At 41.6% G+C, this 19,860-nt stretch overlaps 1 protein-coding gene across 5 annotated transcripts in view; it reads right to left on the reverse strand.

Moving 5' to 3' along the window:
• Nucleotides 1-19,860, reverse strand: part of ltbp1 (latent transforming growth factor beta binding protein 1) — a 68,474-nt gene that overhangs the window by 20,988 nt on the left and 27,626 nt on the right. For 2 of the 5 annotated variants that reach the window (XM_078104627.1, XM_040178510.2), the window contains exons 7-12: nt 18,830-19,128; nt 16,512-16,614; nt 13,357-13,416; nt 9,852-9,974; nt 6,556-6,720; nt 2,656-2,829 (exon numbers count right to left, since the gene is read on the reverse strand). In XM_078104627.1, the coding sequence (XP_077960753.1) occupies nt 2,656-2,829; nt 6,556-6,720; nt 9,852-9,974; nt 13,357-13,416; nt 16,512-16,614; nt 18,830-19,128 (924 nt within the window). Of the gene's footprint in view, nt 1-250; nt 354-831; nt 855-2,655; nt 2,830-6,555; nt 6,721-9,851; nt 9,975-13,356; nt 13,417-16,511; nt 16,615-18,829; nt 19,129-19,860 lie in introns of all 5 variants that reach the window. The other 3 variants (XM_040178509.2, XM_040178512.2, XM_078104628.1) reach the window with 3 other exon arrangements.

Genomic DNA, 19,860 nt, shown 5'->3' on the forward strand with positions numbered 1-19,860 from the left:
TCACACTAAACTTGTCAGCAGTGATCTCATTTGTCATTCTGAGCTGTACTTAAAACACTGAGGCACACCATAGAGGCTTTTCTGATGTATGTTTTCGGCCCATTTTTGCTGAAATAATGCTAATGTTAGCTTTCCAATGTTACAGCGGAACGGCAGGTGACCATGTGATGTGTACTTTTAGCTTGACAAGCTGTGTCTGAGATGTCCTAAACTGCCAACCAGAAGGTTCGTAGGGTAGTAAATCAGACACCTGGGAAGGCTGCCTCAATCCTGACAGTGGACACACCGGGCGAAAGCTGAGGCTGGATAGGTTCAACTACTGGTCTGTTACTAACCATAGGACCTACCAGATCCTTCAACGACAAGAAAGAGAAGAATACTGAATGGACAAGGGACACAGAATTGGTGGACCGTATAGAGAACGTTCAGTTTATTATTTCAGCTCTGTACACTGCATCTATCATGCAATACAAGCGTTGTGCTTTGAAGCGGATCAGCATTCAGAATGCATCGCAACTGCCTGATATTTAAGCACAGGGTGATAATGGAGAGCTCAGCGAGCAAGCCAGGCAGCAAACAACGACTGCCGCTTCTATATAGACTTCTGTCTGCATACTTTTGTTGACATTGTGCAGGAAATCTTTTTCTGGTAATTACACTAATATAAACACTAGATTTTCACATTGCTCCGTGTAAACCAGCTCAAAGTCATGCAGCAAAATTGCTGTTTGAGATGCAAAGGGTATACTGCAATGCCACAGCGGCTGGGGAGTTACTGTGTGCATGCAAACTGCTAGAGACAGTATTTGCTGTTTACAGTGCTCAACCTACCTGATCTGGTGCAGTTGTTGCTACTGAACACAGACAAACAAAAACAAAAACCCTGAAATGTAAGTCTTTTTGTTTAAAAGTGATTATTATTTTCTCGTTACCATTCATACCTGAATTCATTCATAACTGTTGGACTATATTAATTTTAGCAAAGTGTGTTCAATAGCTGGCAACTCTGTGAACTTGATATTTTTCTCACAGTATCACACCTTTTGTCTGCACAGTTTGGTTAAATAATCAATCAATGAGGGCAGTTTACAAGATAATTATTCTGTGATTATTATTCCTGTCATCCAATAGTTCACAAACCCACTTCCCATGTTGAGATAAGGTCAAAACGCTTGGAGAACATCTCCTCTGTTCATGCCGATATGCGTGCGGCTACCAGGCGACAGTTTGAATACACATGATTTCCTTCTTAATCATTCCTTGCAATTATTTTTTCAACGACCTTCTTCCGCATTACCAAAATGCAATCCTTCACAGGTGTTTGTCTTTAACAGTATGTTCAGTCAATTAAAACCATGCCAGAAGGACACAGCTGACTAATATTGATCAGTCTCAGTATCTCAAGAATCCAACTGTTGAAATTCGATCATCGATAGAAAAAAAGACTATGGCATGAGTTGATTTTTAGCTGAAATGGGACGGTTCCTTCAAATGATGAACATAAATCAAATGTCTTGAGTCCTTAAGATTCACGATGGCCTGGCAAATGGCAATTTTGTGTTGTACTCTCATGCACTTTTACTGCTCTTGTTGATTTGTTGAGTTCTCAGCTCTCCGTTCCTAGCCGCATTTACCAGGGAAGAACTCTAGAACACCATTTCAAAGTTTTTTCTCAAGAAGTTGTTCTTGCAACAGGTCGGAGTGATGCTCGTCTCTGAGACTATTGCTTCCCAAGGCCTTCCTGAATGGTCCCTTGAGCAGCGGTAAAAAGCGGAAGATGCAGCTCTGGATTGTTTAGCACTGAATTCCTTGAATATAGATTACTGCAATTTCAACTAAATTAAGAAACAAAAATCAATTTACGGCTCATCTACAGATAGAGTAACATGCTGTTGGTCTTTTGCAAGCGGGGGAGTGAATATTGTATCGTACCCAGTCAGTCTACATTATTAGCATCTTATAGCTTACAGTATTTATGGTTAAACACTTGCCTCAAAGAATATTTTAGTTTTAGCTTTCTAAATACTCTGACATAAACAAACCAAAAATGTTCTAATGATGAAACCAAAATTCTTGACTGAAGACCAAAGGACACATGTTTTGTAATTTGGTCCCTTAAACACTACAAAGGTCTACCTTAAATATCAAGAAAGAATATGTCTAGGACAAAACAGGAGGTAACAGGAGTTTAATATGTGGTGATTTGATCCAGGAATACTGTTGGGACTATCAACATTTGGTTGAAACAAGTAACAAGTAAGAATTAGGCCTACGGTAGCCCACATTGTCACAGCCTGATCGGAATACAGATTACACCAAACAAGTTCTCATTCAACCAGAGACTCTATGCCAGCAACACACCCCTGATGTCACAACAACACTACATTCAATGCCTCGCCATTCCTTCCAACTCCAGTTGGTCTAAGTTGCCTTTAAGTAAAACAAGGTGACAGTCTAAAACTGATGCTATAACTTTGAAACTGCACCAAAGTTATTAGTTGGCATTTGATTGAAGAAGTCTGTATTAAAAACATTTAAGCAACAACGAACACAAAAGAGCTTGTGCTAATTTAGTTTAGCTATGTGTGCCACAAACATCAATTTATGCTAAATACATTGAACATGCACCGGTAATGTTGAATGGTAGGAACTCACCTGGTATAATTCCTTCCGGTTTCCCAAAGGCCTCCACTGGTCTCTCTGGCGTTGGCAGAGGTTGAGGGGGTAGGGGGTCATTGGGGTTCTGGTATTTGATGACTGGTTTATTGACAGGTGGATTTGGTAGAACAGTGTAGCCCATTCCACCCGGACAAATGCCTTTGAAATGATCTATAAAATAATGAAAAAATAGTGCTATTATACAAGTGAAACCAAGAAGTGTAAAACTACTAACCCTACAAAATAACAATTATTTTCAATATTAAACACGTGAATATTGTTGATGTTGATGTGGTTTTGATGGCATCGTCCGTTTGTGACCTCCAAATATCACTGGAGCAGTTAGCAGGCGAGTGTGAAGCGGTCGGGATGAGGATCAGCACCTCTAAATCTGAGGCCCTAGTTCTCGGCAGGAAACCAATTGCCTACTCCGGGTTGGTGGTTGGGGCGGCTGGTAAGGATACCCCTTGGCGCCTCCTTAGGGAGGTTTTCCTGGCACGGCCAGGTCGGAAGAGACCTTGGGGAAGACCCAGGACTAGGTGGAAAAATCCTATCTCCATACTGGCCGGGGAACACCTTTTGGTCCCCCAGTCAAAGCTGGTAGATGTGGCCGAGGAAAGGGAAGTTTGGGACCCCTAACTGTGGAACCTGTGAACTGACTCCAGATAGAGCGGTTGAAGATGAGATGTGTTTGGGTCCCACCATAGCATAAAAACCAAGGCTGAATTTTGGAATGTCTTGCTGCTACAGGACATAAAACCCCCGCCACCAGCCTGCTACGGAGCAGAGGACACACAGAGGGCCCAAAAACAATCTCTCCTAAGCTGCCCAATCTCACGTGGTGACAGCCTGTTTGCATGAATTCCATATTGAACCTGTCACGGTGTGGTTCACTTCCTGTCTTATTTTGTAGTTTTCTGCCACTCGTGTCCCCGGGTAACTTCACTTCCTGCCTTGTCTTGTCATCCCCTGTGATTGTCGGATTGTTTCCACCTGTGTCCAATCACCTGCACCTCCCTAGTGTATTTAAGCAGTGTGTGTTGTTTGTCACTTGTGGCGTCATTGTCTATTGTCACGGATGGTCCCTGTCTTTTGTCCTGGATGTTCCTCGGTCCTGCCAGCCTTTTTCCCCCCGGTTCCTGTGTGTGTGTATTTTTGCCCGTTGGCCTTTTGCGTTGTTGCCTTTTTGACTATTAAAGTCGTTTTTTGTTAAAGGTCTGCGTTTGAGTCCTGCCTTCCTACCCAATCCTGACAGAACCTGCTCAACTCTCCCAACAAATGTCACACCTGGGTCGCAAACTAGGCGCTGCAGATTTGATTTTCATACAGGAATGAGACTCAATGTTCACACCACCAAAAGCCAGACTCTCAAAAACTACCGCTGCTTGAATCAGAAGTTTTTCATTCTGGCATTCAACATCCAACCTCCAGGGGTCAGAAACTGGCCCGCTGGGTCGTACCCACTGACCCAGCGGGCCAGTGAGGCAGATTAATAGTTAGGTAATCCATGACACAACCACCATACTAAACTAGCTAAACCTTACCTGTGCTTTTGTTTCTGTTTTCTTTTCCTCTTTGTCCCTCTTTTATTGAATTTTAATTTTTTGTAATCAGTAACTATACTATGATCCAGACGTTACCACCATATTATTAGTAGTAGTTACAGTGGCTTGCTAGGATTTAAAATGTGTGTATAAATGTCAGTAGTTTAGTTAAAGTCATCTGCCCAGATGCTGCCTTACGGTATGCCCAGACACTACAGCCTCTGTGAATAATGAACTTTATGAACTCTTGACTGGACCTGTAACGTGGCTGGTTCTCTGGGGTCCCAGGTAGATGAACTACACCACGAGTGTTTAACTTTTTAACGGCTTTATTTATCACGGTTGCAGCAGTGTTTGAGCTCCCGGCATCCAGATCCCTCTTCTTGACTATGTTTTGGAACGCTCGCCACTACTGTTTTAATTAAATACAGGGAGACAAACAATTCATTACATTGACTGCAGCTGAGGCCAATTATGCCTCCACCTAGCACCGTTCCCTGAGCGACCCCCTCTGTAATCAGCCCTTGGCTGAGACGACGCCTCGCTCCTGTTGGGCTCCACCGTAGCGTAAAACCAAGACCCCGTGCAGACGGACTCTAGTTTGCCTGAACCCAGGTTCATGTTTCACACATACCCACTTTTTAAATTGCGTGCACATGAACCCAGTCAATCCGATTGACTCCGCTGAATTGACAACTGAAGAAAACGGAAGGAGAAGACAGGAGCATGCGTATACGACATGCGCGCCGTACACAAACGAAAAGAACTGACGATATTCCCGTAGTACGCATTGTAGACTTGTTAGCACATTCAGCAGGCACATTATCCTTGCGTTCTCCATTGTTGTCGTTGATATGAACTGACGCATTGGGGTTAATAAGGGTTCAGCGTGAGGTTGCATGCAATCACGTGATGCAATCACGTCCGGAGACGGGGTTCACCGGGTTCAGACAAACTAGAGTCCGACTGCACGGGGTCCAAGGCTGACTTCCAGATGTTCTGCTGCAGGACATAAAACCCCCGAAAGGAATGTGCCATCACACCTAGGTGTGATTTCTCTTTATGGGTGAAACAGCCCTGGGATCTGATTGGCCAAGCCACACTGGCGTGAGTTCCCTCTATCAAACTTTCTTTCCGGCGAAAAAAACGGCGATGAAAAGCAGGAGTGGCGATGCACGGGGCAAAAAAAGTCTATGATAAATAAATAAACAAACCTACAACTTGCACACACAAAGATGTCACTCACTAGGTCGTCTTCAACAAAAACGTTACTCCACCTGTTGTTCTGGCGGTGAATTGCTTTGCAACACACGCAAGACTTTTTGAACCATGAATTGAAACGAGTGCGTCGTCGCGACTGTGCGTAAAGTCGCAGAAGCATACGCCAGCCTTAAGGATGAGACAACAGAGCCTCTTCAACTCCCTTTCCGGACTGACCTCAGATCAATTTTTTTCCGACCAGCGTCAATGAGAGGCTGACGACAACCTCTTCAAATCAAGTTTCCAGACTGGCCACAAGATTAAGGATTCAGGCCCCTACAACCATTTTGTAGCTGCTCCAGAGAAGTCCGGCTCCCCCAGTCCCCACTTCTGGCCCAAGCAGCTCACCAAGAAGGAAAACTTCTTCTACCCCCTTGGATACAACTTGCGTGCCACCAAGAAACCCAACAGTCCTCATCCTCCTCAATCGATCCCTGCAGCAACGGACTGATTGGACACCAAACCCGAGGCAGCTAACATCTGCTTTGCTTTGAGTCTTCTTTCTTTTGTGTCCTCATTTGCTTATAAAAGCACCCGTCCCTCCACACAGAGACCTACAAACAGGGGTTTCACTATGCAAGGAACACAAGTGGTAAAGAAACACGGCCTCCGAGCAATACCTCGCTCGTAGCCACACGTGACATGCCATGTGGACGTTAGCTTAGCTCCCAGCTAGCGCCCTGCTTATCACACACACAGCACATTTTTGCGTTGCATCATTGGCAGAGGGGGCGTGGCTTATCTCAATGGAAGCCGTTGTTATCTCAGCCGGGTTTTTTCTGCCATCAACCTTTGAAGAAATGTCCACTATTTGTGCTTTGTCTTGTGTCATCGAGGTGTATTCACTGTATCTAGCAAAACACAAGCTGGCTGTTTTATTACAGCTGTATGTAAATCAAGAGATTTTGCTGTGATTTAATTTAAAATAATAAAAGGGTTATTGAAGGAAAAATCAATCTATTAGATATAAGAATATGTAACTGTTTAGTTTATCAGGAAACGTCAGTGTTTAATTAGTGTAGTGTAGTTTAATTAAGTTTGGATTTGGTTCGTTATTTGTCATTATGACGGGATAACTGTCGGACTGCCTTACCTGTTCCTGGAGGGGGGCATTTGTCACAACGAGGGCCCCAGGCTTTACCCACACTGCAGCAGCACAGCTGTTTGCTCAGCATGGTAGATACTGGGTGCAAACATTGCCTCCCTGAGCTGACCAAACGGAAGCAAGCCCCTTTCTCCTCTTGGATGGCAGTGTTGGCTAAAGCAGAGTTTAGAAGAGGGCAGTAGTGCACCAGAGTGTAGAAGAAAACATAGATGGGGGAAAAGAGGACGAAGAGTGGAGAAATAAAGACGGTCCCCTTCACCAAAGCAACCTTTCCTTCAAGAAACCTAAACCAACACCAATGCGTAGAGAAAAATACATGTTAACATACAGAAGTTGGAAATCCACAAGTTGTGGTGGCACAAAGAAAAAAATGAGTACTTATAATGGCTCTTATCTATGGCAAGTTGCAAATCGGCTTATTTCATGAAATTGCACTTTCTTGTTTCTGGGTTTGTATCCTTATGGTTAAAATGCACTTATGGTAAGTCGCTATGGATAAAAGCGTCAGCTAAATGACATGTAATGTTTGAACAATTGAAGTCAATACTAAACACAGAAAACACACCCAAAGCACAGTCATGTTGTAGGAAAATATCCCTTTCATGCCAATGCTTCATGCACTATGAAAGTCAATAGCTGGGATTGAGGGCATGCAGGAGAGTTTGGCTCAGTTTGGGTTTTTGGGCTGTTTGGTGGGAGTCGTCAGAGTGCTTCACTATGTGTCTCTACAGTGAGCGCCGCCGTAACATCTGATTGAATTGTCCGACATCCCATCTCAAACGTGTTTTTGGGGAATCACACACAACTGATTCTTCTCAGTAACGAGGCAGCTCTCTGCACCAGCTCTGTACAGGCTTGCCCCCCAAAAATATTAAAAAATAAAAAAATACGTTTTTGATAATGAGGGGCTCCTATGCCAAGAATAAAGCGTGGTCAGCTTTGGTGTTTGTTTTTGCCAGAGAATGTGAAATATTGGAAAACCATTTAGAGAATCTGCGAGTTCCGAAAATCCGTTCTGTGGCTCTGCAGAAACCACCAGACATGTTTAACGAATTTGAATGCTTACATGTGCCAATTACCAATACCAACACAATAGAGACAGTGGATCTATTGCAAACCTTACTCAAAGTATTGGACCAACTCACAGACCAACCAAAAAAAAAACGTGGCGCAGTCGGGGTAGAGAGGGTGTGCTGGGAACCACAAGGTTGGTGGTTCGAGTCCCAGCTGCCCCATGTCCCATGTCGAAGTGTCACCTAACCCCTAATTGCTCCCCGGGCAAAATGTAAGAGCCATGGGTTAAAAATGTAATGTAAGTCGCTTTGGATAAAAGCGTCAGCTAAATGACCTGTAATGTAATGAAGTGAGTGCCCCTGTCGAGCCACAAGGCTACATTGTCAGTCATCTTCTATACTGCTTATCCACGTTCATAAAATATTGATTTACAGCTTGGTGTATCAGGTCTAAATACAGTCATGTCAAGGCAGAGTCCTAGGGAAACATAAACACATATTTAAAGAAATTCCAAAAGATGATTATGGATAAATAAGAAGTCTGAAATCACCAAGACTCTTAACATAAGACCTTCTGGCTAAAATGGCCAAGATCAGACTGCTAATAAATCAATGAACTCCATTGAAGGCTTTGTCTGCAGAAGTGGTTCCGTCAGAAGGAAAACTGCCCCCAGCACTCTGCCAGTCTGGCCTTCATAGCAGTGAGTAGATTGAGCCACTGCTGAATAGAAAGCAGATGACATACTGCATTTGAACTAAAAACAAAAGGAACATGTCTCTGTAGTTTGATGAGAGAAAAAGTCAGTTATTTAGTCTCTGTGCTGTAAACAGCACGGTGCTTGTAGCATCCTGTCATGTGCTTTTAATCACAAAGAAGTCCCAGTCTAGTCAAGATTTAGTTTAACTCCAAACAAAGAAAAGATGGACTCAAATGGATGCAGTGCTTTAAATGTGTCCTGGTGATTTGAAATTAGTTTTCAATATGAACTTGTTTGTGTAAGGCTAATTTGTGAACATACATATTAAGAGTTAAAGATAAAAGTAAAACTAAAGAGATTCAGTTAGAAGCCTTTCAAACGGGTGTAGTGCTTAGATGGGATACCTGAACGTAGCACAGCAAAGTTCATCCATGTGTCCAGGAAAAAACAGCCGAGACAATAGCTGATACGGCTCGTTAGGCTAGCTCATTTATATTGATAAAAAATGGATGGATGCCTTAATTTGGAACTTGCAGCGTCTCAAATTTCAGTGGCAAAATACATATGACTAATCACAATTATTTGAGCTGACCTTTGCATTCTTTTGCTGGCCCCTTTTGCATGATGGCATTGCTAATATTTGAGAATCGATATTAATATTTGAGAATCGATAAATCGATTCGAATCGATAAATCAACTAAGTGAATGTTAGACAAATTCTCACAAATAGCATGCAAATTAAGTGCATTTATATCTGCTGGTTGAGGCACCAGGTTTCAATGTCAGGAAGACAGGAAGATGTCCTATGCGGCTTGAAATCTAAGTTCAGTTATCCAGAATATCAAAGCCTGCAAAATACCGTTGAATGTGAATGCAAAGTGATGGAAATGTATGCTCTGTTTAGCATCCACATTAGGGAACAAGTACCAGAGGTGTATGCAATATCTTTTTCCCCACAATGACCACTATTTGACGATTGAGAAAGTATGATTTTAAACTTCTAATATAAATATGGCTTTAAGTCAACAGCCACAGACATTACAATTTTATCACTATGAATAGCCACTTGCCCCAGACACACAAACAAATGTAAGCACGGAAAAGACATGCTCACAGCATGTCAATCAAGGATAACTGATTAGTATTAATTATTTGTGTTCACCTGATGTTCTACTTTATCTCTTCCTCTCCTCTCATCATATAAGAGGCGTGCGTGACACATACTGGGTTTAGCGTCATGATCTGCTTTGCAGTAAACAAGCTTGAAGGGGAATCCGATAAACACCATGCTTTCATCCAAGCAATATTTCTAAATGCATCGGACAAATATTTCACTTCAAGCAGCATTCCTATCAGTACTGTGCATCTTTCATTAGTCCAGGGTGAATATCACACTCATGGGGAAGCTTTTGCATGAGTAAAGCAGAGACATCGGTATGCAAATATAATAGCTTCATTTCTGTTCATTCAGGATTTTTGCTCTGTCTAAAACTAAACAGTTGGAGGCTCTAAGTTTGGATGTCAATCAGTGAAAAAATGATGACAGAAAGGAATCTTGTATTCTAGGACTTACTTATGCAAGTGGTGAGAGTGGGGTCAGGGACATAGCCTGGTTTACACATGCACCTGTAGCTGCCCACAGTGTTCAGGCAGTTTCCATTAGGACACACGCCCTGCAGCTGGCACTCATCGAAATCTGTAAATCAACAAATACAAAACACAGTCACTCTAGGGATTTTTTTAAGGATTTCCTAACATTGCAAGATGGGGGAGAGACATGTTCACTACTTTCAATAAAGCAAAGAAACTTGGCACATTGTCTCTCACTATCGCCTTCCTTCGCCCAATTTCACCTGCAGCAGCTCCAGCATCAGGTTGTATTTATTTATTGAAGATATGCATTACCCTATCAAACAAAAACAGGATATCAGATAAGAACGTATGTATAAATTTTCTATTTGCATTATCATTAAGTATTATGATTTTTTCTCAGATGGATAGTGCTTATTTGTGTGGTGCGTCTGTGCTTTGCCGTCCTGTGTTCTGAAACGCAGTGGACAGACAATCTCAACAAAGCCAGGTCTTTTATTGTATGTTGGCATGGGCTACATGGCCACATCCTAGGCCTACATATGAGAACATGAGTTCTTATGATTTATCACTTTACTTCATTTTTGGTGATTATTGCAGATCTTTAGTAAAGGTGACAGCTTGCGTTGGTATAGACGCTCTTCTACTCCACCCTTTTAAAAGCATAGGCTAAACTGGTCTTAAGCCTGATGTCAACCGAAAACCAGTACTAGTCTAACACACTGTAAGGCATGATACAGACGTATTAGGTGTGTAGTGAATACGGTGACTTCAATTCTAGACAAAGAATCTCTGGTTCAGATAACAGATCTGCTTTCGATCAGAGACTGAGAGAGGACACTGAATGCACACTGGCTAATTTGGTATTTGGTTTAATGCTGATTCTGTCACACCTGTAGGTCAAGTTGGGCTTCTGTCCCGTCTCGATTGTTGTTTTGTGACTTCCTGTTTTATTTTGATAATTAACCCTCCTCTCGTTTCAGGTTCCTGGCCCCTCCTCATGTGTCACCAGTCTGACTGTGTTCCCTGATTCCTGATCGTGTTCCCACACTTCCCTCATGTGTACTGCCAGTGTGTCATGTCCTTTTGCAGTGCACACCCGCCCCAGGAAGCATTCAAGCCCAGGTCACAGTTTATGCTCTTGCTGAGCCACCTTGAGATCTCCATAGATGGTCGTGTACCTTTTCTAGTTCCACAGCTCCTCACGTTTGTTTAGTGCCTTCAATAGATTGACTTTTTTGTTTCCTCGGTAAGCGAGAGTTTGGCTTTTTCTTTGGTTTCCTAATCCGCTCGCTCAGTTTTGCTGGAGCATTTTCCATTCATCTCTCTTCAGAGAAGTTTTACGTTTACAGGGTCGTCCCTGCGTTTTTTGTTGGACATTAAAAACTTCTACTGAACCTTAACTATGCGTCCGAATCCTCACCTAGAGTTCCCCGTGACAGATTCAGAGGTAAAACAGATTCAGAGGTAAAATGGTCCAAGTATTTATTCTACAGCTATTAAAGTTTCTTCTGTACATTTTATTAATAAAACGTATTTATTCTCACAATCAATCTTAACATTCAGCCTGTCTTTTGTTTTTCTACCTTTAACGTCTTTTAAAGTACAATCCATTTTTTCTTGAAGCCTTTTCAGGCTGTTTCAGAGCTCTAAAGATTTACTACGGCTTCTGACCATAGAAAGTAATAGTGTCCAGGGCCCCAGGTCCTTATTCTGAATTTTCACAGTTTCAAAGTTTGCTCCTTAGAACGGACATGGTAATTGTAGTGGGTGATCAATAACGACAGCCTTGGCACTTCGTTTCTCTCATTGTTAAATTCAATTGGTTTCTGTCAGAGTACAAAAACCAACTTGGTGCTCTAACCACGCCCTCGAATTGATTCTTGTGCATGGTATTGGGATAGAACATTTAACAACCTTTCCACAGAACCCTCTCTTGAAGGACCATTGTCTGATAACCTTTGAATTCCTACTTGACCAGAATCTACTCCTCTTGCCGAAGGTTTCTACAGTTGATGCTTATATGATAATGCTGTAGCCTCATTTAAAGAAGCTATTCCTTCTGCTCTAAGTTCAGTGTCCTGTCTCAAGATACAAGAAGACACCTGTGAAAACTTCGGTCCGTCCCAGATCGATCATCTTGTCGATGCTGCTACAGGCTCTTTGAGAGTGGCGCTGGACGCTATTGCTCCTCTGGAACGAAGAATGGTTGGTTGGTGTAACCCTGAAACCTTCAAACTGTGCGGTTATGGCGTTCCACCAAACTAGAAGAATCTAAGCTAGTTTGGCAAGACAGCCTTAAAACATAAAACAAGGCTCTCTGTAATGCACGAGCATCTTATTACTCATCATTAATAGAGAAAAATAAAAACAACTCCAGGTTTCTCTTCAGCACTGTAGCCCGACTGACAGAGAGTCACAGCTCTGTCGAGCCGTGTATTCCTTTGGACCTCACTAGTAACGGCTTCATGAACTTCGTCAATGATAAGATTCTGACTATCAAAGAGAAAATTGATGGTCTCCTGCCTTCAACCAGTGCCGACCTGTCCTCTGATGTAGGAACCTTGGATGCAGCAGTGGGCCCCGATGCCTGCTTGGATGCCTTCTCTTCCATCAACCTTGATCAACTGACCTCTACAATTTCGAAGTCTAAATCTTCTACTTGGATCTCTCTTGGATTCGATTCTGACTTAGCTGGTTAACTTGAAGTCCTTAAAGTTAGCTGTAATTAATTATAATTAAACATCTTAAAAAAACTACTCTTGCGAAATCCGTCGCAAATCAATTATGTCACTTTCTACGAAACAATGCTTGCTCAAACGCCGATGTGAGGGCTTCAGGGCAGAGGATGGCGTATGTGTACAGACTGTGAAGCCCTCTGAGGCAAAGTTGTAATTTGCGATTTTGGGCTGTACAAAACAACATGAATTGAATTCAAGATAATCACATTTTGTTTTGTCTTTAAGAAACTTGGCTGTGTCATGAAGAATACCTCATCCTAAATGAATAAACTCCCCAAATTATTTTTGGGTGGAGTAGCAGCCATCTTTGACTCATGTAAAGTTCTATATACAAACTTTATCATAACTCATTTCAAAGAGTGGTTCTTAGTTTTTCACACCCAACCTGGAAAACACTATATACATTTTTTATTGCGTATCCCAGGTCCTTATTCTAAAAATCTTAATTATAAGAATTTTGAAAATCAACTTTACTCTCTAAAATAATTATTAATTCAAACTTAATATGTTTAGACAGCTTTTCTCCTATCGACCTTCATAAATCCCAGCCATCTCCTTCTCTTAGACCCCATTTCGACATGGCTGCTTAAAGATGTTCTACCCAATAGTTATAACACCGTATTGCCCTACTAGAGAGCTACTACTTTGCAAAGAGCTTTAAATAGCGTTGCATGGTTTCTGACAACGATGAAAGCAACAAAAGAGGAAGTGAAGCATTCGAAAAGGCCTCCTCCACTAGTTCCTTACCTTGGCAATGAGTGCTGTTGATTCTCCGGTAACCCTGAGGACAATCTATCAGAGGAATAGCTGATGAGGGAAGAAGAAAGTGGAAGGAGAAAACGTTCAGTCATGTATTCAGACATTTGATAAATGTTTAAACAGTAATATGCAAATACATTAGAAAATGTTTTCTGGTTTGGTATAGTTGTCTCACCCTAATTCTAGAGTGTAACACATTTATTTTGCAGAGTAACAGGTTCATTCGTCACAGTCTGATTCACAAGTTTTATATGGTTTGCCTGCAAGTAGGAAGGTTCTATATATCCAAATGACCTCATAAATGTTGGCTTGTGTTTGTTGCATAGTTTATTACCCAGTAAAATGTAACATCTTTCTGTAAGCCTAGGCTTCCTTTACACTACAATCGTCAGGGCTCGACTCGGGTCAGAGGGTTTTGTTTGCAAGGCTTTCAACTCCTTACATCACATTACAGGTCATTTAGCTGACGCTTTTATCCAAAGCGACTTACATTACATTTTTAACCCATAGCTTTTCTACATTTTGCCCGGGGAGCAATTAGGGGTTAGGTGTCTTGCTCAGGGACACTTCGACTTGAGACATGGGGCATGACCCGCATGTGCACAAGATAGTGATAACAAGGATGAGGAGAAGGAGATACACGTTTCACTATTGACTTTCGTGGTATGGATGAAGAGTTAGAGCCAGGAGTTAGGGTTTGTGATGGGTATAGCTTCACAAGTGTGGATGTGATGGAAAAGGATGCAATAACTGAGCTTGAACAGCAAAGAAACATCCCTGTATTTGACCCGCATTTGACTGTGGGACAAATCAGAAGTATAATCGTTATATTCTGTCAATTTTTCTGCCTATACTGTTATGAAAAACAAATAACCAAGATAAACCTGCAACATCGGATGTATTTGGCTGCAGCAGAAACAAGTTGTCAACACAACATTGACAAAGCATCACTCTGCAGGTTGATTTGACTGAAGCGCCCTGCCCTTTAGCTATGTTTGTGGTCTCCACCAATACCTCAAGGAAATATCTCACTCTAGAGGCTAAATGCTCCATAACGTACAGCTTGTCGCTGACCATGTCAGTCTGCTGTCTAGCCAGTAGTGTACCGCGTGTAGAGAAACGACGCAATGACAGCGGTGAGGCGAACCCCGAAACATGTGGGCTGATATACGATGAGCAGAAGGAAGACAACAATTAGAAGTTTCCATCATCCATCAACAGCATGAATAGCAATGCAAAATCAATCAACTAGACAACATCTTAAACGACATCTGGTATTACTTTGCAATGATGGGTCATACTCAATTGACTAAGAAGCAGGTGAGGAAAGGATGAAGACAGTGAAGAAAGACAAGTAATCATTCATGAGACAGAGATAAGAACAACAGAGAGACACAGAAGGCTCCTGCATGCTGCTCAGTCAGCCATTCAGAACCAACCACAGAGCAACAAGTCTTGCAACTCTCGGCTGCAGGCTTGGGATCGGGCGCTGCAGTAATGCGGGACAAAGGCTCCGGTGGGAAGGTGGTACCCAAATACCTGCAAGCAGATTGTAATTTTGCTTTGTGGAAAGAACAAAGCAATGTTTGTTTGAGCAATAAAGCCAATCTATTTACCAGCTACCAGTGTCCCAATGGAACAATGGTCTATTTCACAGAAAAGGTCTGAATTCATGCCCCTGCCATTCCTGAGAAGAACAGAAGAAAGGACACATGGTTTTGAGGCTAAAATGTTCCTTGCATAGTTCCTCAGTGTGTCCTAAGTTTATGTGGGATAAAACTGGCACAAGTGACTGCTGATGAAACTAATTTGTCATATTTTAGATGCATACTAGGACCACAAACCTGAAGTTGCATAGGAACATAAAAAATACCTCACTGCTGAAGGATCTAGAAGATATTTAGTTTCTATTGTGGTCATTAACCCTAACCTTGAGAGTAAACATGTAAAAATCGATAATAGATAAAGAATATATTCTACGGCTTAGTTGATTAAAACAGTAGTCCCCAACCACGGGGCCCCACAGTGCCCCCCACCGGTTATTTCGCCGTGATTATTCAAGACGGGGTTCGAGAAATATTGTCTAACATGAAACCGGTCCGTGAAGCAAAAAGGTTGGGGACCTCTGATTAAAAGTACACCCTCAGCCATCTTTAATTGTAGTGTTTCCTCTACCATTACGACAGTGGGGCGCCCCCCTGCTCTGAAATTAATCCGCCCCAAAATTCTGGAATAAAAAAAAAAATGTTACGATTTTCATTTACCACGAGCCGACACGTGGCGCTCGCACCAGCAGACAGAATGCACGAGCGGACAAACCACCCCCCCAAACTTTGCCCGACCCCGCCACCTCCTCTCCGGAAGGTTTAGTGGGTGCACTGGGAATTGTATGAGCCCCGGCTGCTCCACGTCCCATGTCCCACGTCGAAGACACCTAACCTCTAATTGCTCCCCAGGCAAAAATGTGAAAACAGCAACCGGTTAAAAATGCAATGTATAAAAGCGTCAGCCAAATCACCTGTAATGTAATAAAGTAATGCAAGTCGTAAACCTAGGGGAAACACTGAACTGTACTTAGGATGAATGATACAGTAAAATATTCTACTAATAACTACTACTAGCTACTTACTAAAGTAATCAATATTTTGAACCAAAAATATATAGAAATTATTTTATTGAGTTTAATGCTTCAGCTAAAAAAAAGTGTGTTCATGCTGTGAATGAAGATCAGAACTGTTACGGTAAGTAAATGATCTGTGTAAAAGCCCCCACCCAATGATGAAAATAACCATTTAAAGGAAATATAATTAGCAATCTATGAATCGAATGTGGACAAAGGACTCGCTCCTTCATGATGCTGTCAAAGAATACAATTCGTTAACAGCAATTTATGGTAATTTTAATTACCATGAGATGTGATAAAAGTGTGATATTTATAGAATTTATGATGTTGAACCTCACTGGCATCTTGAACCTGCTAACTCGATGCAAACCATATACAAACACATGTACTGTTACGCTAAGTAAATGATCTGTGTAAAAGCACAGACACACACACACAATCACACAAAATGTTTTGAGGCATGAAGAAGTTCCCAAACACCAAAAATGATCACCATGTGAGAAAAAACATTCATACTTACAGGCTTCTTTAGGACACTTCTGGCATTTGTGGAAACCCCAGGAAGTCCCGATGGTCCCACAGCACTGGTCCTGCTTAGTGAGACCTGGCAGAGCCTTCCCACACTGACACGTACAGGTGTGCACAGTGAGAGAAAAAAGGAACGGACAATGTATGTGTTTGTATGTCTGATCGCTCGGATGACCATACATGCATTCACAGTCCCTTATATTAATGTCAAATGTGACCTGGTTAATGTGACCTGTGACTCTATTGATGACCTCCACTTAAACTCAGCATTGTGGATCTTCACGAGATAAATACTACATTTTATGTTAACGTTTCCATACTGCTGGGCAGTGAACACCAGCTTTGTACCTAACATACAAATGCATGATTACTGACTATTGGAGTGACTAGTTTTGTGTGAGGAACTTTAATTAAAGTCCTACAATGCCGGATTGTTCTGTCCACATGCCAGTGAGAATACTAACAATCATGTTAAACATTTACAAGGCTCACCACATTAGTTTCATGTGTTAGCATGCTAACATTTACTACTTAGTACTGAACACCAGGTGCACCCGAGGCTGACATAAATGCATTTTGTCATAGACCAAAGTATTGCACCATTTCACAATTGATTCTTATATACTAATATCACAATTGTCCCCGTAGAGCTATTACAATCTGCATGAAACCTCCTCAAAAGCAACAGGTAGAGCAGCCGGCTCGGAAAATCCCTGCTGAGTGATTGGAAGCAGGAAGAGTCCAGGAGAAATGACTGTGTACATCCATGAAGAAAAAACAATGAAAAGCTTTCAGAGAAATGCATTTAAGCCAATGTGGCGTCAGCTATGGTATGAATCATGCTGGGGGATTGATTTGATTTAGAAAACTACACATCGCATTCAACTACTTTACATTACAGCCTGGCTCTAGAACCAGCACAAATAATTCACTGTACTCTTGATGAACTCCACGTACAAGCACAATTTGGAAACTATTGTCTCTCTCTTTTTTGCGTATATTTAGATCAGACAAACCCTTTTGATGAGTTCAGCTTTTGGATTGAAGTATTTATACAATCCAACTTACTGGCATATTTGTCAGTAGGTGGCGCTATGACCATCAGTTGATATAAACATGCGTCTTTTTACAGCAGTTATTACAGCGAGTCATGTAAAACGGCCACACAGTGTCTGTGTCTGAGTTCAATTCATCACTACGGTCTCAATGTGTCCAATCTTGTTGAACACATTTTGGTCAAAAGTACTGCATGAACTGCTTTGTCAGAATGTAATCCGACCACGTGGGTGCTCGGCTCGGTGCTCGGGCCCAGTGAGAAGAACAACCGGTGCTTTGGTGGCCGTGCTGGCTCAGGGCCGCTGCCATACACACATACAGCAGGTAATTCTGTCCAACACACTCCATTCCCTCTCAGCTAAACACGCTTAGCTCTGCCAGCACTTTTGCAATTGTTTTGTTTTGTTTTGAACTTTAGCGGTGTTAGCGCCATTAGCTGCATTATGAGAGCAATTGAAGGGCAATATGAATGGTTCCAGTCCTGAATATACTGTAGCACTTTTGATGTCCAATACAGACACAATCCGTATGTTCTTAAATTGAGGGACATGAGGGACATATTGAACATTTCTTTGCAAATAAATGAATGAGTGCTTCTATTCCTTTGAGCTGCCCTGATTACAATACATTGGCTTTCAATTATTCGCTTTAGTGCTTTACCTTTACGTAGTCGTAATATTAACAAAATGTGAAGTCTGTGTGTCAAAAGTAGACACTAATGTTAATAATGCGACATGATACATTTTTTAAGATTTATATTGGCAGCCACATCTTATTCTATTATCATGTTTAATAAGACACGGCACACCCCTAATTTAAATACTCCCCCCATTTATTGAGAGGCTCCATTGATTGTTTGACATTACTTGATAATATGTATTTTTATTATTATTATCTAGACGTTGTGGTGCCTCTTTTCTGCCGACACTGCGGTTACAATATAACCACTGATATTGATTATGCTCAATTTATATATTATTTTCTTACAACCACTGATGGTGTTATTAGTAATTATTATTATTATTAATAATTATTAGTTTGTTTTCTAACAGTATTCTGCTTAATAGTCTCAATACATGACTCATTCATGTCACATGGATTGAATGTTCAGTGGCAAATTTGTAATTTGGGCTAAACAAATAAATTGATTTGAAAATGCATTTAATTTGCCACGAGGTTACACGGATTTTTCTTGTTTCTTAAGAGGTTGTTTAGTTTTGTTGAGCCAACATTAAGTAGACAGTGAAATTGTACCTGACTCCCCGCTGTCTCCTGGAAGCAGCGGCCCAGAGTGTTCTTGGAGACGGGCTGGTACTGGGGGACCTGGTAGCCATGCTGGCCGGGGTAAACGATGTTGTAGCCGTGGTGCTGGATCTTCTGGCTGCTCTGCGTGTTGTGATAGGTGTAACTGGTGGATGAAGAGGAGCCGGACTGGGAATCTTTCAGCTGGTGCCCGTTGCTCTGATAGTTATCAAGCTGGGACACCTGGTGGACCTGGACAGAGGCCTCTGGAGGATGTTTGATGTGGATGTTGACAAGGCTGGGACTGAACCCTGGAAACATGAACAATACAATTATTACAGTACAATGTCAGAATAATAAGTATTACTGACCAATTCTTTAACCCAAAGATCAATTCATGCTTTGAGATTAAACAAAGTGTTGCAGAAAGCCTGTCAGAAACTGGAGGGGTTATAGTTGTAAAGTATATTGTGTGTACAGCGGGGAGTAAATAACACTGAGTTGCATTATGGGAATTGCACAATCCTGCATTTTGGGATTTAAGCAATGTTGTGAGTACAAATCTTAAAATCCTGGTTGATTTTGAGCCTTTGAAATTTGCTGTAATCCAGACGAATGAAAGACGATTCATTTATTTAAACAAACGCACTAAATAACTGTGCATTATTCCTTCTTAGTTTGCTGTAGATGACATTACATTCCTAAATGTTTGTTTTACATGAGTACATTTTATGAACTGCTCCTCCAATAAAAGCTCCAATTCAGCTCTTGCTGCTGTTGATACTCAAATTACATTAAATGGTGACAACTAACTAAACCATAACCATGCTTTTTGAGTTGTTTTTTTTGCCGTTCTACAGTGAAAATTTGCTCAGGATGCCATTAAACCGTAAAGATGAAAAATGATAAAAAATCGTCAGTTTCCGTTGAATGTCCATGACTCGGCGTGGTTCCCGTTTCACGCCCTTTTTTTTGCATGTTACCATGAAAGAAAGAAAGACGTAATTCCAAGGTGCATTATCCAAGATGTCAGTTCAGGCCTG

The sequence above is a fragment of the Gasterosteus aculeatus genome, chromosome 6 (genome assembly GCF_964276395.1).
Source record: "Gasterosteus aculeatus chromosome 6, fGasAcu3.hap1.1, whole genome shotgun sequence".
In the NCBI taxonomy this organism is placed as follows: Eukaryota; Metazoa; Chordata; class Actinopteri; order Perciformes; family Gasterosteidae; genus Gasterosteus; species Gasterosteus aculeatus.